General features: G+C 25.9%; 2 protein-coding genes across 2 annotated transcripts; both read right to left on the reverse strand.

The window, feature by feature from the left end:
- Positions 1-5,150: 5,150 nt before the first annotated feature.
- On the reverse strand, positions 5,151-8,940 carry LOC112593731 (proton-coupled folate transporter-like). The gene is made up of 6 exons (XM_025338247.1): positions 8,033-8,940; positions 6,163-6,264; positions 5,928-6,065; positions 5,772-5,855; positions 5,519-5,675; positions 5,151-5,309 (listed from the first exon to the last, which is right to left on the reverse strand). Exons 1-6 carry the CDS (start codon positions 8,853-8,855, stop codon positions 5,216-5,218), a joined length of 1,398 nt encoding a protein of 465 aa, XP_025194032.1. The 5' UTR covers positions 8,856-8,940; the 3' UTR covers positions 5,151-5,215.
- Positions 8,941-14,242: 5,302 nt separating this feature from the next.
- On the reverse strand, positions 14,243-17,440 carry LOC112593713. The gene is made up of 4 exons (XM_025338230.1): positions 17,174-17,440; positions 16,199-16,504; positions 14,852-14,995; positions 14,243-14,642 (listed from the first exon to the last, which is right to left on the reverse strand). Exons 1-3 carry the CDS (start codon positions 17,250-17,252, stop codon positions 14,907-14,909), a joined length of 474 nt encoding a protein of 157 aa, XP_025194015.1. The 5' UTR covers positions 17,253-17,440; the 3' UTR covers positions 14,243-14,642; positions 14,852-14,906.
- Between the last annotated feature and the right edge of the window lie 930 nt (positions 17,441-18,370).

The following is an 18,370-nucleotide window of genomic DNA, read 5'->3' on the forward strand; positions in this document are numbered from 1 at the left end:
CGGATCAAAATACCAGCCGAAATATGCCGTCGTACGTCAGGCTCGTATAAAAAATTTTAGTTACGTCAAAAATAAGGCAATGATTATTTTTATTTTGTACATGAAAGAGAGTTTATTAGATATTTACAATCTATACATGAGAACAATAATTAAGTTTTATCGAAGTATAAATGACCGTAATGAATGTCATGAATTAAGACTCTCGAGTCCTCCTTTTATATTGGTTACATTAAATTATGTAATAAAATTACCAAACAAACTTAGTAAATCTTTATACCTATTACACTAGTTACGTTTGAGTGGTCTTGTCGAATTTTCTTTGACGGGAGTGTTTACGCTGTGTTTTTACGTGGTTTTATTAAAATTAAATAATAACAATAATATAATAACATATGTATATTACATTTTTTTTTCTATGTTTGTTATTAGTTTATTTGGTAACAAACAGTTCTTAGATAAATCCTAAATATATTATCGTCTTAAAAACCTTTAAACTATAAAGCTTACATTTATATACACTATATCTTGTCAAGAACCCTTATATAAGTAATGCATTTTTGCTGTATTTAATAATGGCCTTACAATTCTTATACCAAGATTACTTGGTATTGTAAAAAGCAAAGACAATGGTTGAAACTAGCACTACTTTTTTGAAAAATTAATTATCAAAATTTTATTCTCGTTTAGTCGATTCAAAAGTTAATTTTCACTGTATTAAATTATCATACTTAAATAATTGAATGTTGTTTGGTTTAAAATATATGTTTTGTTATTTTTGATAATATGACTATATGAATACGTCAAACATCCCGACACCATATAATTTGTATACAAATAAAAACTAAACGTTATTATTATTATTATTATTGTTACTAGTTATTAACAGTGTATTTAAAAACATATATAAATATGAAAAATTAATAATATGAGTATAATTTATGATAAAGGATTTTATATAGGCAACTTAATGTACGTAGTATACATCACTTTCGATATTGACTGGTCGTGACGTACACTTCATCATTGTAGTCTGCAGATAAAAGCTCAAATAAATTATTTCCCGTGTATTTGGATAAGATAAATTTAAAAATATATAACTATATAGATCATTGGTAGCGTCAAGATTTAAATTTAAAAATCAAATATTGATGTTGGAAGCCGATCGCCACCGCCACCATAACCTAAATGTATTTTAGTACATAAAATCGTTTGTAATAATGTCATAAAATATATTTAAGAGGTCCCACCAGTCAATCGGTTGCTGGTCTATACTTTAGCGAGAAAACATGTCAGAGCTAGACAAAAATTAGTTCTTCTATATATTCTTGCACAACGTCATGTCATAGTGTAATAATATTGGTCTCGATGGTAATGTGTCACGTGAAAATACGCTGAATCAGCGTGTTCTCTTGTTGAATATAAAATATATATAAAACTATAAAAACATTGTTCATAAAATCATTTTCGTAGTTTGATAATATATATTGAAGTAATGTAGATTTTAGATTGAGAATGATTGATTGATTTTTTTGTTAATTTTACTTACATTAGTTAATACTTAAATATATTTTAGTTATTATAATTATTATTATTTATTAATTAAACAAAAATTAAAATTCTGTTAACATTCACTTAGAAAACTTGCCAAGGATTTCATCATTTTATTTCATATATAACCTAATACAGAAAAATTAGTTAGTGAAAAACAATATCAGTCATCACACTAAAAATTAAATATATAATTTATAATTTGAAATTGAAATACGTTAATCTATACATGTTTTAATTACAATATAATAGTTTATACTTTACAATATAAAATGTTATCATAAAAATTATAAAAATACAACTGCATTTTTGTATAAAATGTGTCTTTTTACTACGAATGCTGTCTACAAAATGTTGTGGTGATTCATCTGAGTTTTCTCTTTATGAGATAGTGTTGTCTTTGGAAGTGAAACAAGTTTCAAAGTATTCGGCAAATGCTTTAAACTTTTCATTGTTGGTGTCGTATTTAACAATTTTATTTTTTAGTGGAGGGATGAGATTACGTGGGTTCAGGATTCTTTTTGTCGCCAACTAAAGACTAGAATCGTTTGGATTTACTTTTTCAAGGTAGGTGCGATAAAAATTATATTTTAAGTTGTCAAGCTCCCACTTTACTCTCTTGTTCAGTTGGTTTAAAAAAAAAAAAAACGCAGTTGGAAAAAACGAAATTGATCCATAATCATTTTTTTTAAGGAAAAAGACCTTTTTGGCTTATAATATATGACCATTCGAATCCTCATACAATTTACTATAAGAATCAATATATAGTTCAATTTTCTTAAAAATGGAAAAAGTACGTTTTGAATTGAGGCCTCTCAATTCATATGTAGCGTATTATGTCAACTGCAACTTTTTGGTTTTCTATAGGTGTACACATCACTATGGACTGTTCGTATTATACGATAGTATTGTATACAAATATTTAATTTTTACTAGCGAATAAAACTATAATAAATAATCGTAATAGTAAGAACATTGTGATACAGTTTAAATTAAAATGAGTGAATTATAAAATTAACGTATTAGTACGATCAACAATCCGCAGATTAATTATTTATATATTTTATATATATTATATATATTTTTATATAAACTTATTGATGTTTTCACGCCCAATCAAATTTAACGTGATATAAATTGACATTATTATTATTATTATTGAACTAAGATGAGTAAGATGGATGTTTCTCAAAAATATCACGTGATAAATTATGTTATAATTTTGATTAATTAATAATGCTTCATATGAATTATGATATATAATAAAATTAACCAATTAAGAATAAAAAATTTAGTGCATTATCTACATAATTTTTTTTAAATTTCAAATAATCTTACAACATTGTGGAATTTTCCAATATAACTTATCATTTCTGAATTGTTATTTAGTAGCAATTAATTTGTATTAAATAAACTTAAGAAATGTGTAGGTACATGCAACACACTTGTTGTTCAAAATTAAACTGAATAAAAACTGCGTTTATTTAAAATCGTGATTTAGAAACATAATAAACAAGTATACAGTATGAGAAATAAAAAAAATAAATTAATGTATTAATAAAAATATGTATTATACTTTTTAATAGTTTTTTTGTTTATTAACTGTACCATTTTATTCTAATGATATTTGTCGGATTATGTTGATACACTGTAAGTCAGAGATCTTCAAACTATAGATCGCGATTCAATTTTGGGTCGTGTAAGCTTTAAGATTGGGTCACGATAAGTCTATTGTTTAAAATTTAAAAATCCATATTTATATTTATATATATTATATAATATTTTAATACATTATGTATTTTTGGCTTGACACAAAAAAAATAAAATATTTACTATTAAGAATTAAGCAATTTGAACTTTTGTCGAGCTAATAATGCTGACATGTGTCGCAAAAAATGTTTGGTAAGAAAATTGAGTCATGAGTCTAAAAGTTTGAAAACCAGTGCTTTAGCAGATAACATGCTTGTTATAACATGCTGATAACAGTAGCTCAACTATAATTGTTTTTTGAAAATTTACAACTAAACTTCGAAGAATCGAACTTTATCAATCACTAGACAACTTTATCCAATATGTTTTTAAAATACAGAAATAATGTTTTTTTTTTTTCACCTAATTATAATAATTATATCTTGTATTATAGAAGGATTAATTTTGATGTAACTTTTTGGATTAAGATAAAAGATATTTATTAGTAGAATAATATTATTTTCATAAATTCTCTTCACCCTATACATTTTTGCTATTTAAACTAATATATAAACTACTTTAAGTCTACTTTATGACTTAAAGTAAATATTGTGAGTATGGTTTTCAATAAAAAAAAAAATTAAAAAAACCCTTAATTTATTAGTAAAGTCTATGATTATAGTTTGATGAATCATAAATATAGATAAAAATAAATGATTGGCAATTTTATCTCAATAAAAAAAGTGTTTCATTGTTTATTACTTATTAGTTACATTAAAGTAATTGCTGTTCAAACTTAACTGCTTAGAATTTTAAAATTCTAGGTACCTACTAGGTATGCACACGATTAAATATGAAACAGTTTTTCTTTAATAACAGTTTAAATAATTTGATTCTCATTAATGTGAATAAGGCAAAAGGTCAAAACCAACCTATTTAATACCAGTGATTGAGCAAACTTTGCTATTAATGAATATTGCGAATGAACATTTAATTGCGAATTTAACCACAAAAAATTAATGTCCTCGTAGAATATACTTTTGTAACGCCATTGATTATATAAAGCATTGCACTGCTTATCAAATTAAGGTAATTTGTTTTAGAAAAATGAAGTTTTACATTCAATAAATTGTTGGTTTTTTTTTTTTAGGTACTAGTATTAAAAAATGTATATAATTAACACAAAATGGCTACTATATTACATATTCAATTATTTTACTAAGTCTCTTCATAAAGCATTAGAATAAATACATTTTACATTATTTTTGAATTAAGTTAAGTAAAATGTTATTTTGAATTTCTGAACGTCTACGGTTACCATTAACATAATAATATACATTGAAATAGTGGCGCCGAGTCATATAAATTTAAGTGAAGCAAATCAAAATATTTACACACTCACTCACCCACCACTAAGGATATTGTTTACCTCTAATAACTAATGACTTATGAGTTATTTATTTAATTATTTAGTACAGGTATTATGAAATGTAAAAACAAAAATACATACAAATAAAATCACCCACCCCTTTATTATATATGAAGCGATCGCTTTAGTTCATGTATAGGTTCGGCGCCACAGCATTGAACTAACTTTTGAGGCGAAATACATTTTAGCGACCAACATTTATGATTATGAATGTTTTCTTGTACAAATTATCGGGGCTCTATAACTTTTATCTGTACATTTTAATTACTATGTTATATAATGTAAAGAACTAGTCTTATAGACTTTATTACATTCGTTATTATAAAATGCATTATAGATGAATTTCAATAGTAATGTATAACAAAAATAATTATAGTCTTAATGTACCTATACATGGATAATAAGTTTTTACTGCAGTAGAATAAAATTAATAACATCAATATTATATTAAAATATCATACATTTATGAATAATAAATCTTGCAAATGTATTTTTATTGATCATTGTTTAGTTTTATTCTACTAAATATGATAACCAATTACGTTAAGGTCATTGTTTGATTTCGGTGTCGTGTCTTTTATTTTGAACTTGTATGTTTTCAGCAGTATTCGATTTTTGATTTTTACTTAAGTAATATATCAAACTGAAAAATTACACCAATAATTGGTTAACTTATTATCATAGTAATTATTTAATAATAGATTAACGCAAATAGAGAAATCATAACTTTTATGGATGGTACCTACTTAGGTACTTATAAATTATGTTATATAATAAACAATTTATTTGATGTTTATTTTGTTATTATCTTTGAAATAAATATTGAATAAATAAATAAATTAATTAACTTACTAAAAAACAAATATAAGTGGAATTGTTAGAACAATACTGATTAAAAAAAAAGCATTTGGCATCGATTCAAATGTATGGTTGTATATAAAATTGTATAATGGTATAAATCCACTCATTATCGAATTTTCCATAAATAATTTCACTGCATTCATAGTACCTGAAATAACGTAAAAATCAAAAAAACGGTGTTAAATTCGAAATACTGTAAACCTTAAACATGTCTTATATTAATTTTAATAAGTTTTGTTATCACCCAATTCATCAGTTTCAATGCATTTTGATGCTATAGAACTGGTTAATATAATAGTTGATTTTCTGAGGAGTTCTAATGGCGGTACTGTAAAAATGAATTACTATATTTTATTATTTTAATAAAGTCATTATCCCGCTATGTTGTATTAATAATTACCTAAAAACATTTGCCATGATTTAGAAACTAAAAAGTAAGCGATTGAAGCTAAAATATCAAATATAGAAGCAATTGTACCAACTAACGCATCGTTCAATCGAAACTTGTAGCTTAAAATACCTAATGCAAATAATGAGCCTGGAAAAACAATATAATTTGAAAAAAAAATGATAATAATTAAAGTGTAATCTAAAAAACAAACAATCTAGATATAATATAGTTAACTCGATCTTACCTGCTAATATAACCGATAGCTGGTAAGTAATGAAAATACTGAAGTCTAGTTCATTCCATTGAAATTTATACCTCAAATATAGATACAATATTGACTTTTCTCCTAAAAATATGATTTACTTGTGTTGTTAAAATTAATTACAGATGTCACTTATATTTCCAAATAATAAAAATTGAGACATGTCTGAAGAACCAAGTAAAACTATGAACATTAGTTATTATTTTTTATCAAAAAGTAAAAATACAATCGATTTTTTAAGTATTGGTTTTGTGAAAAAAATTTTTGTTTTTCTCCGTTATTTTGAAAAGTATTAGAAATTTTTTTCTATAGTTGAATAAAAAAATAATATTTAATAAAATCCCTTTCTTAATGATTTCATTATCAGGTAAAAATTATAATTATAAGTATTTTTCATTTTAACTATACATCAATGATATAAAATAATATATATAATAATCATCCAAAATGATTTGTATGTCGAATGAAAAAAAAATTATTAATTTATACAATAATATGATAATTTTCGGGATTTTAAAGGAATTCTAACTTCAAGCGTTTAAAAAAACATTGTGGGTTTATGATAAACTTTTTTTTTCAATATATATATAATATTATCAATTATTATAAATAAGAAAACAAATTTTAGAAAAATTAAATTGTTAATAAATGGTTTAAAAATGATCAAAATAATATCTTGTTTAGAAAATTATAATATAAACCATTTTCTTAAAAAATCGAAAAATCCTTAAAACATGCAAATATATATATATTTTTATAGATATAAGCATTTGAATGAAATAACATATTTTAATAATAAATAGCGATGATAGTTATTCCGTTATATTTCAAAAATATTTACGTGTTTTATAAATTTTACCATACGCAATAATATTTTCATAATAGATACCTATGTAGATTAGTTTAAATATTTTACATGTTTGTGTGTATGGACTTATTCACAATGTTTTACACTTCCACGTAATTAATGATAGAAAATTCGTGATGTACCTAAATATTATAATCATACTGTATTACACCCAGTGCTATAGGTATATATTTTTATAAAATGTACCTAGGATACTTAAATTATAACTATTATATACAAACATAAGCATATTATATTTAAAATCTACTAAATATTTATATTGAATAATTTTATACATAGTAAGTTAGATGATTACGGATTACACTGTTTACTTAACATTTAAATATATTGTTTCATGAAATCTAATCGAAGTTTATTAGTTTGATCCTTCCTTAATCTTTTGAATGAGACGACGAGTAGGTTGATCTTACAATGACTTAAATATGCTATCTAGTTTTTTTTTTTTTTTTTTTTTTTTTTTTAATCATAATCTTTTGAAATAATAAAAGTACTTCAAATTTTAACACCATACAAATTTTAAATTGTATCTAGTTGGCAATTTGTGTAGTCAATGTTAAAAATTCTCAATATTTTTATAAGTTACAGGGAAAAAATAAATTTTACAATATTACTAGTCTTCTGATTTGTAAGAATGTTAGAATGGATGACATAATGTTATATTCAAAATATTTAAATATTTTTAGCACAATTAAAATATATTCAAAATTTTTGATTTAAATAAAATCTCAGATCGTAAAACATGTTTATAGCGTAGGCTTGTACTTACTTAAGTCTTCTTCTATGGTATTAAATAAACTCGTATTTATTCATATTTAAAAACACTGAATTGTGCTATAAACACACAAATACAAAATACTATTTTTTCAAATATTCATTAAACGATAAAATTTGTTCTTACCATTTTGGAATTTTATAACCATATAACTATATAAAACCTATTCATTATAGTAATATAGTACCGACGTTTAAGCATGCACAACTCACCGTGTAGTATCGAGCTCGTTAGCGGCGCACAAACAATCAAGGTAAGACAGAGGATCAGCCTGCCATGGCCATCACGTCGCTTGGTCATCACTAGGTAACAACGGCGGAGAACTTCTAACGGGTTGACGGCCTGGACGACGTCTTGGGACAACGGCTGTTGGACACCTCTGTCGTGGATGAACAGGAAAGTGAAGACGAGCGCTATCAGGCCCAGGACGATGGACACCACGTACGCGGCTACGAAACCCATTTTGACTATTACGAACCCATAGGCGAGCATTCCCAGAATGCAGCTGAAGGCTATGGTCATGCCGACCATGCCGTACTTGAACGTCCGCCACCGGTCTGTGGTCGTGTCCGCCGCATACGAATTGATGCCGTTGAACAGCATCGGCAGGTCGCCGGTCAGCGACAGCGCGGCCGTTTGCGCGATGGCCGTCAGCGTCGGCGACACCGACCACACGACCGTGCAGTACAGCGACAGCGCGTCCGCCAATATCTGGCCGGCGATCGGCAGCACGATTAGTGGCCGACGGCGGCCGCGTCGGTCGCTCCACGTGCCCGCGGCCATGGCCATCGCGATGGGCACCAGGTTCTGGGCGAAAGACTTCCAGCCGACGATGGGCGCCACTACGTGTTGCGCCGCCGCTTCGTCCGGGCACTTTGAGCCCACCTGGCTAGCCATCGCGCCCGTAGGGTCGCACGATTTGTACAGCAGCAGATTGGTGCTCAGGTTCGACGAGAACACTTTCGCAAGGAAGATGAACAGCAGCACCGGTTCCACGGACACGTGAAGCGCCGTCACGGAACGTTTAAACGCCATCGCACGTAACTTCAGTCAGTTCAACGACGGCGAAAATCGGTTTGTTAATGACGACGCTGTCGTCGCTGTTACACTTCACGACGATTACGTGTCAATCGTTATCGCTTCGGCAGCGACAACTTTTGTAATAGGCATATCATAAAATATGTCTTTCATGGAATTGTACATTATTGTATGAGACGAGGAAATAAATTTAAATCGTTTTCTTTTAAATTAAATCGTTAAGTGTCGTTATTTTGTGTTTACCCTCGAAGAATAAGTTATTTTATTCATAGGAATTTTCATAGAACACGTCAATCGAAACATTCGAAACTCATTGGTTTTCTATGGGTATACATAATATTATGGTCATACGGATTGTATAAAAAGTAGTTAATTTCTACTTGTGAATAAAAACACAATTAATAACCGCAATGCAACTGTAATTACATAATACTACTGTTAATTTTTATATGTGTGAATTATAATATTAATGTATTCGTGTATTGTATGATAGATAATACACAATTTTTATAATTATTTACAAAAATATTATTTAAGCCCACCAATGTTTTCGTGCCTAATCAAGTTTAACGTGTTGTACGTAATTTGATTTTTTTATTATTATTGAACTAAGAGTGTAAGATGTACAATGTGATATTATTGTCATTTATCGGAATTTTATAAGCTGGTTATCGGCTAGTTATCTTGATTTATCACATATCATCTTCTCTTAGACAAAATAATCGTATATATTTTCTGTCATGTTACTGCATAATTTTGAAATTTGTGACCTTATATGTTTTTATAATGGAATTAGCCATTATGTATAAACAATTTAATAAATCGATTGATTTATTATTACCTAAAAAGATGACAATAAATTATTTTTAAGCTTCGAAGAATATAACAGACGGCAAGAAGAAGTAGAACATTTCAAAACTTCTTTAAATATACCGAGTTTTAAGAAAATTCTTAAATATTATTACAATATTCGTAAGCACAATTTAACAAAAATAAGTGGGGAAGATTATTTTTATAAAAGCGTAAAAGATATTGCTGATTTACTATGTAATTAACGAGGATTTGTTTGATATTCTAAATACATGTTATACTTTTATTTTTCATGGTGGTTGAGATAGGACATTATCCGAATTTAAACAAAAATATAGCATTATTACAAAAGAAGCTATTATAAAGTATTTGAAACTTTGTATCCACTGCTAATTATGTCTACTATATTATCCTTATATTTTTGTTATTGATGACATATTTAGTGTATAATAGTAATGTTTTTGCAGATAATCCAACTTACGAACAACATTTCAGCAAAATGTCATCGACTGTGTCATCACTTATCAGGATTGTTTTACTACTCAACAAGTTAGTTACGAACAACAGAGTGTGTTGTTCGTCATTTCTAGTGAATACTTTTTTTCATTGCGGCTTATCTACTGTTCTGTCTGATTAGTGTCGTTTTTTCCTTGTAAAATGTTTATCGTTATCTTTACTGTTAACTATCATCACTGTTTCTGTTAACCACAACTTTGTTTTTTATCATCACCACCTACAGACATTTTCAACACCGTTTGTCACTACCGCTAACACCGTCATATTTAATAATACATTATATTATATTAGTTTATTTATTAATTATTCTATTGTGTACTATCAAACTGTTATAGTACATTGTATCAATAGTTTCTACAACTAACCAGCATACTCTTAGTGCCTAATATGTATACCATGTATACTTAAATGGACTAACCAATAAGTGGTCACGTGTTTGAAAATAATACGTTCGAATGCCGTATGTTTGAACGTCAAGTGTACGAAAAATTGTCTGTTCGAAGATTATATCTTCGAAAGGTCGTATATTCAAATTTATCGATGAACCAAACTTAACAAAAAAAAAAAAAAAAAAAAAACTAATCGCATTTTAATAATATTGAATTTTATTGAATTTATCTTTATTGATATCACGTGGTGAAAGCATTGTAGATATTATTAAAGTTCTTTTATATTTGTCATCTATTAATACGGTTGATACATTACTCCAATATTTATTACAGTATTAAATTATTTTTATTTATTAACTATACTATTTTATTATCATGATGCTATTTGTCAGATTTTATTGGCTTACTGTTAGTGATGATTTGAATCAAGATAATAACAACAACTCTACCTATAGCTCTCTTTTGAAAATTTACAACGAAACTACGAAGAATCGAACTTTATCAACCGCTAGATCACACTGTCTTTTATATTTTTTAAATATAAAAACAATATTTTGTTTCACCTGAATGTAATCACTTACTGACAGTATTATAGAAGGATTTATTTTTTGATGTAATTATATAAATCAGGGGTCGGCAACCCGCGGCCCGCAGAGCAATTTTTGATGGCCCTCACAAAGGTGGTTAATTTTTGTGTTTTATTTTTGTTCAATAACATTTTTCATATAATTTTCAATATTATATAATTCTTTTTCCTTTATAAATAAAATCTAATCTAACCGTTTCATAATAGCAATACAATTATAAGTATTATATCATAATATGTAATTTTTTTTTTTAATGTGGTCCTTGATGAACAATTGAAAAAAAAAATGGCCCGTGTGGTTAAAAAGGTTGCCGACCCCTGATATAGATAAACAATAAAATAATTTATTCGTAGAATAATATTATCTTTATGAAAATAAAAGTTCCACATAACCTTAGTATTCTCTTTGCTCTATTCATTTTTGCTATTTAAACTATTATATAAATTATTTATTAAGCAAAATGATGTAAACATTGTAATTATGTTTTTCAATAAAAAAAAAAACTCTTAGTTTATTACTAAAGTCTATAATTATTATAGTTTGATAAAACTAAATAATTCAAAAATGTATTTCAATAAAAAAAGTATTTAATTTTTATTACATATCAGTTATATTAAAGAAATTAATTAATTTTTTTTTTTTAAACTTAAGCCCCGCAACTAGGGCTATTAGCTGTTTATAGGGGTTATAAAATATGGTAAGGGGTAAGGTTGGTACGGTAGGTTGTATTTTTACGATTGTTACAGTTGATAGCAAACACGTGTATGTGTGGCAAGGTTTTTAACCACTATGATCCCGAGTGGTCACCCATCCGGGAGCTGGTAGCTGTGGCCATTACTTACTCTCAGTCGCATTCCGCGACTGGTAGCAGCCAACGCGCCATGCCAAGCCACAAATACATTTTACTTCATGGATAAAAGTTTAGATGTTTGAAAAATAATCTAAATGGTAATTTTTAATTTACAAATTACCTAAATTGATATTAATAAATATTTATTCATTTCTAATGAAATACAAATATAAACAGTCGTATAAGAAGTTGATTTTTGATAATGTTCTAATAAATATTTTTTTTTTATGAAGTTTAAACTATAGCCAACATAAAAGTCAACACCATAATATTTTTTGTCACAGTATAGTTTTATTTTTTACAATATAGGTATTTATCAATTATAAAATATCTCAATAATTATTGTTTATGTTTATTATTAATTGAATTTTTAAACTTAGTAGGTACTTATTTTGAATGTATAGCCTGAAGATATTACGAATAATGTTTAATTATTAAGAGTTTATGAAATTTAAGAGGTATTCTTTTGACGATCCGAGAATACGGATGATATAGGTACTACGATAAGCAGATTACATACATAATATGTATTTATTAAAGCACATTAATGCGGTAAGATTTTTTTATAAATTTATTTTTGAGAATTTAGAGAAAATTGAACTAATAATAAGAACAATAAATTAATAAATAAAAGTAAAGTAAGTAGATAAAATATCTAATAATTCAAGAACGAAAAAAATGTATTTATTCAATGAACATTAGACAGTGTACATATGTTGACATAAATATACCAGGTAATCTTATAAAATGTAAATACCTAATAATTTATATTATATTAAAATAAAATGTTTTAAAACAATATCAATTATTAAAGTTTATAGTATAGAATGGTACTTAAACAATCTCTTTCAACTAAAATTCGTATACTATATTATAAATCATAATAGGAATTATTCATATACTTGAAATTTTTCATTTTTACAAACATTTATTATACATTTACAATTCATAAATATTTCAATATTTAAATTGTCTAAATAATGTAATTAAACCATTCATTATAAATTTATCAATACCATGTAAAGATACCTATCAAAAGTTTAAAAATAAAACAATCTAAGTAGAATATATACTACGAAAATTAGCAAGAACATGATAATATATTATATTATGAAAGTATTAAGACTTACAAACAAATAAATTCAAATGATAGATGTTTTAATAGTTTTTAATTATTAATATTCACTGTAAATTTCTTTTATTTTTATTTTGGTCAAATGCGTAATAAGATGTTTATTTTTGAGAAAAAAAATTAATAATTGAATATAAGGATCCTCATTATTGGTTCTTATTGCAATTTGAAAATATCAAAATTATATTTTGTACAGTTTTTTATTACACGTGTATTAGTAAATACTCCAACAAATATCCTACTTCATAAAATAAAGAAGTTTTATAGATTTTAAAAATAGAAAATTATAAATTTATGTATACATTTGCAACATAAACTAATTTTAATGAACCAATTACTATTACCAAAATATATAAAATAAATAAATAAAATTGGAACTAAAAAAAAATCAAAAGTTTTTCTACCAAAAAATATTGATACTGATTCTGATTTAGGTTCCAAAGTAAAACAAAAATATGTTTCAAAAAGGTTCTGGTTTCTATATTTTCAAATGGTTCCGTTTCAAATACCAGTATTTTTAATTTCAGTTCTAAGCCTTGATTTCAAGTTTACTTTTTATAACAATAGTTACAAAATACAATTTATTATATTAATGAAACTTCATATTATAGTTAGTATTGTTTCATGTTTAGAGTTAAAACGTTTTTAAAATGATCTATTTATAGTTTCTTAAATTATTTATAATTTATTTCAAATTTATTTTAGTTAATATACAACTATCTGAAATCAAGGTAATTGAAGCAAGGTGATATAAGTTTTTAATAACCGGTCTCGATTTCCTGAGTTGACGATTAGCTTATTTTAAACCATGTATTATAATGAAATATTGCACGGCGTAGCGTATAGACAATATAGGTACAATACTAATCATTTGTTGAGAACAATAATAATTATCAACACAGTTAATAAGTTTGTAATAATACATCATTAAAAAAAAAAAAAAATTAATACAAAAATTTGCACATGAATAAAAATGAAAAAATAATAAATATTGCAAGAAAAAAAAACAACAATTATTATAATAAATAATACATATATTATAATTTTCATAATAATACCATACACATATTTTAAAATAACTTATTTTGTCCTTAAAAATAAAACAACATTAATTATATTTATATTGACTAGGTACATTTATAATATAATACAGTCAAACATATTATATGATATTGTAACAAATAAGCATGTTTGTTAAGAATATTGCATCGAACTACGTAAATGTATGTAGACAACATACATTATACATATTATATAATTCGACATCAGCGCATTGTTTAACATTAATCAGAAATAAATGCTTCAGATTTATTGTTATCTCGTCGAATTCGTATTACATTTTGCTTTTGAACTAATAATAATACGTATAGTACAAAAAAAAAATTGTAATAATTAAACATAATATCACAGCGTGTATAGTTGCTAAACATCATTCCATTACCTATTGAATTTCAAGGTTCAACGATATTGTAGATAGCGATTTGCACTAAGCAATAATCTCTGTGGACATATAACGTTTTTTTCCATTGTTACTAAAGGTACATACAATATACTATATACATTTATAAAAATATAAAAAAAACTTTATTTTTATTCTTATCAGTATTTATAGATCAAATTATTTGCGCGAGAGACTTTAAAAATTTACAATGTACATTGTGCAAACTTTGAATTACAAATCGTGGGACAAAAATGTGTATTATACTTACTTATTAGTATTATATTTAATGCAAACATAATTTTGTCTTAATCTCAGGGTAATTCTTATCCTAATCGAAACCGGAACCATGTTTTATGGGAGTCATCAGTTGAACGTCGAGGTTTTTTGATCGTTGGAGTTAATAATTCACTAGCTACATAAAAAAAATAAATAATAATATTTTAAATCACAAATCATAATGATTAAGAAATTTGGATTGGATTATTTTTGTTAGTCATTGTTATATTTGTCATGTATTCATTCAATATGTAAATATTTCAAACAAGATAAATTGTGCTATTCAGTATGTTTTAGAGCAATGCTATTAGTATAAAGTAAGTTTCTAAAAGTCTACAAAGTATTTATATTATATAAACAGTAATTGTGATTTTGTTCAAAATTTTTATCCGATTTAGTTCAAAATTGAAATTTATATGGCTGGTATTAATAGGTTCTAAAACATTTCGAAGGATTCTCTTATGCTATTAATTATAAATTTATATTACTCATTCGTAATGATTATAGCTTCTGGAATACAAATTAAATATAATTAACTATATTGTGTAAATCTTTTATTGTTTCGTTTAAAACAACCGTTAGAGGCATTATTAACAATGTTATAATGAGTACTTATTTCTGTTTATGATCAATGGAACAATAAACAATAGGATGATGGAACTTTAACATATATACAATTTTGTAACTAATCAAATTGATGCAAAGATCTAAGTGGAATCAAATCGTATAATGTTTGAAATGCCCACGTGGCTCAAAACTATCAACAATATAAAGAAAGTAGCTCTCGAAGCATAATATAAATACTTTACTGATCACGTTTTTATACTATGTCTTATTAGTATTAATAAATACTATTTAAATATTTTATTTATTAACGATTTGTGTGGAATCGTAGGTTAGATAGTATTGATATTCAAGATATTTTTTAATCATAATACGTATAGTCGTATAGAAAAATATAGAAAGTGTGAATATTAATAAATGCGATACATATTATGATTCATATACTATACATTTATACGGTATATTATGAATATAGGTACATATATTATACTACGTCATACGTATTTTGGTAATGCGAAAAATCATTTGAAATAACACAGTTCAACGTGTATAAAAATGTATGCATACATTTTTTTATGCATTAGGAATATGTATTTCTAATAAATAGAAAATATTATTTTTATTTTTAATATTATACATTATGTTTAATTCGCCATATTGTCCCTTTATACTTAGTTAAGTTTTATGAGGTTTGATTTATTACCTATAATTGGTTTTTGTTTTATAATCATATGTACTGTATGTTTATAAAAACTAAAAAGAGATAATTTCTTACGTTTTTTATTAAATTGCCGTTGCAGACGTCGAGTATTCCACTTTCGTTTCACTTTCATGACGTTTGTCACCATCCATGCAGCAAATTTCTCCTTGTAACTGCTATCCTTTGCTATCACTCGCTCCCATGCCTGTATTTCTAATTTCATGTCAGCTTCCATTCTCAGCTTAAAGTCTGTACTGTTCGTATAAACCGAATCGTGTAATCGGCACGCTTCGTCTAGCTTATTGATTCCTAGCTGACCACGAGAAATCCTTTCCAAAAAGTCCGTTCCGGGTCCACAGAAATGATAACCAGGGAAATGAGCTATATGCAAAAGATTTCAACAACATATTATATTTTATTATATACAATTTATACAAGAACAATAAAAATTTTATGAGTCGACAATGGTCTTTATTCCAGTTTTATAATTTAATACATTCTTGTTATGTTATATGTATAATACTACACAATAGACGTACAACTCCAATATTAGATGTCAGATTTCAATGTTTGTAGAATATATTTTTTATTTACGCGTTTAGAAAGATGTTTTATCAAATATATATTATCGATTATTTTTCTGATAAAAAATAAATTATAACCCATGATTTTTTATGAATAAGTAGGAACACACTATACATGTCAGTTTAAAAAAAAAAAAAAGCTCAAATATTAAATTATTATTATGAAGTGATAGTATATACTCGTACGTACAAATAAAAAAAAATTGACTAGTTGTTTTTTATTAATTTAAAATTGTTTGTATGTATAGGGATTGCTGTGCAAAAATTTATTACAGAAATACAATCATAGAATCTTTTTAAATAACCATCAAGCGAATATTGAGTAAAATACAAGTACACAATCTTAAAATCGTTCGTGTAATTATTTATATATTATTTAGCATATATTACATTATTGTTACTTTATGATTTTTAATATTATGATACTATGAAAGTATCTTACTGATAAATTATTATTTTTTCTTACTTTCTCTTGATTTTGTCTGTCCATGGCAATCAAATGTAAACCAAATTAAAAAATTTACTAAAATTAATTTCAAAAACATTGAATAAATTATTTTTCAAACCGTTAAAATAAAAAAAAAGCGTGAAAAAAAAATTATCCACATGAACTACGAAAATAACTACGATAGTACCTGTAAGGTACTATAATTAGTTGTAGCCTAGGAGCGTCATGCGCTTCGACCACTGCTACGTCTATGTGAAAACTAACACGCGATCTCAAATGTATTACACTCGTGCATGTATTCACTAAACTGGTTCCAAATCGACTTTGTGTGTATTATGAAGCTATTATATTTAAACTTCAAAATGACCGCCTTGGTATGTTACAAATATTGTATGTACAATAATACATTTTATGGAGTGATTTTCCAATCATGTGGGTTTCCCACGCACATGTATTGTGTAAAAAAAATCTAAGCGCATTGCAATTTTTCAGATGATATTCACAACTATTTACGATATGTTCAACTCTGACGGAATGCGTGCACATAATACACTTTATATTTGATGCGTAAAATATTTGACTATTTTTTTTTTTTTTTTATCTAGCTGTTCAAGCCGTATCACCAACTGTACTCAGAGATTTGAATTTTGAATAGATACCTATCAAATTCCATTATTATTTTTTCAAGAAATTCCCCGAAAAGGTAAAACGAAATAAAATGACTAGAAAATATGTCTGTAAATATTTTCAATATGTAATGTGGTTTTGTAAATTGTTATTGTTTAATATGTGTACAGTGTACACATACAATGTATTAGCATTTATTGAATTTACGAGTATGAGTATCTATGATACATATATGAACAGAGATAGTTAAAATCTTAAATTCATTCATAGTAATTAGTAAACAATTGAACTTAAATGTTGAGTTATTTTACACAGGATAAAAGTGAATTTTAAATGTTTGAAATGATTACTACAGAAATAAAACAATAAAATAACTTTAAACTGATTAGAAGTTGATTTAATTTTTAATTATTTTTTTTTTTTAACGAACACGAATGAGTTATTTTAAAGAATAATTTGTTATTTATTATATTTTTATGTTGTATTTTTATTTGTTCTAGGTAATTAAAAAAAAGTGAATAACATAAATTCATTAAGAAGATTTATTTAAAAAAAAAATTTTTGTACGGTTTTCTTTTAAAAACTGTG

The sequence above is a fragment of the Melanaphis sacchari genome, unplaced genomic scaffold (assembly GCF_002803265.2).
Source record: "Melanaphis sacchari strain LSU unplaced genomic scaffold, SCAv2.0 Contig20_pilon_pilon, whole genome shotgun sequence".
Lineage (NCBI taxonomy): Eukaryota > Metazoa > Arthropoda > Insecta > Hemiptera > Aphididae > Melanaphis > Melanaphis sacchari.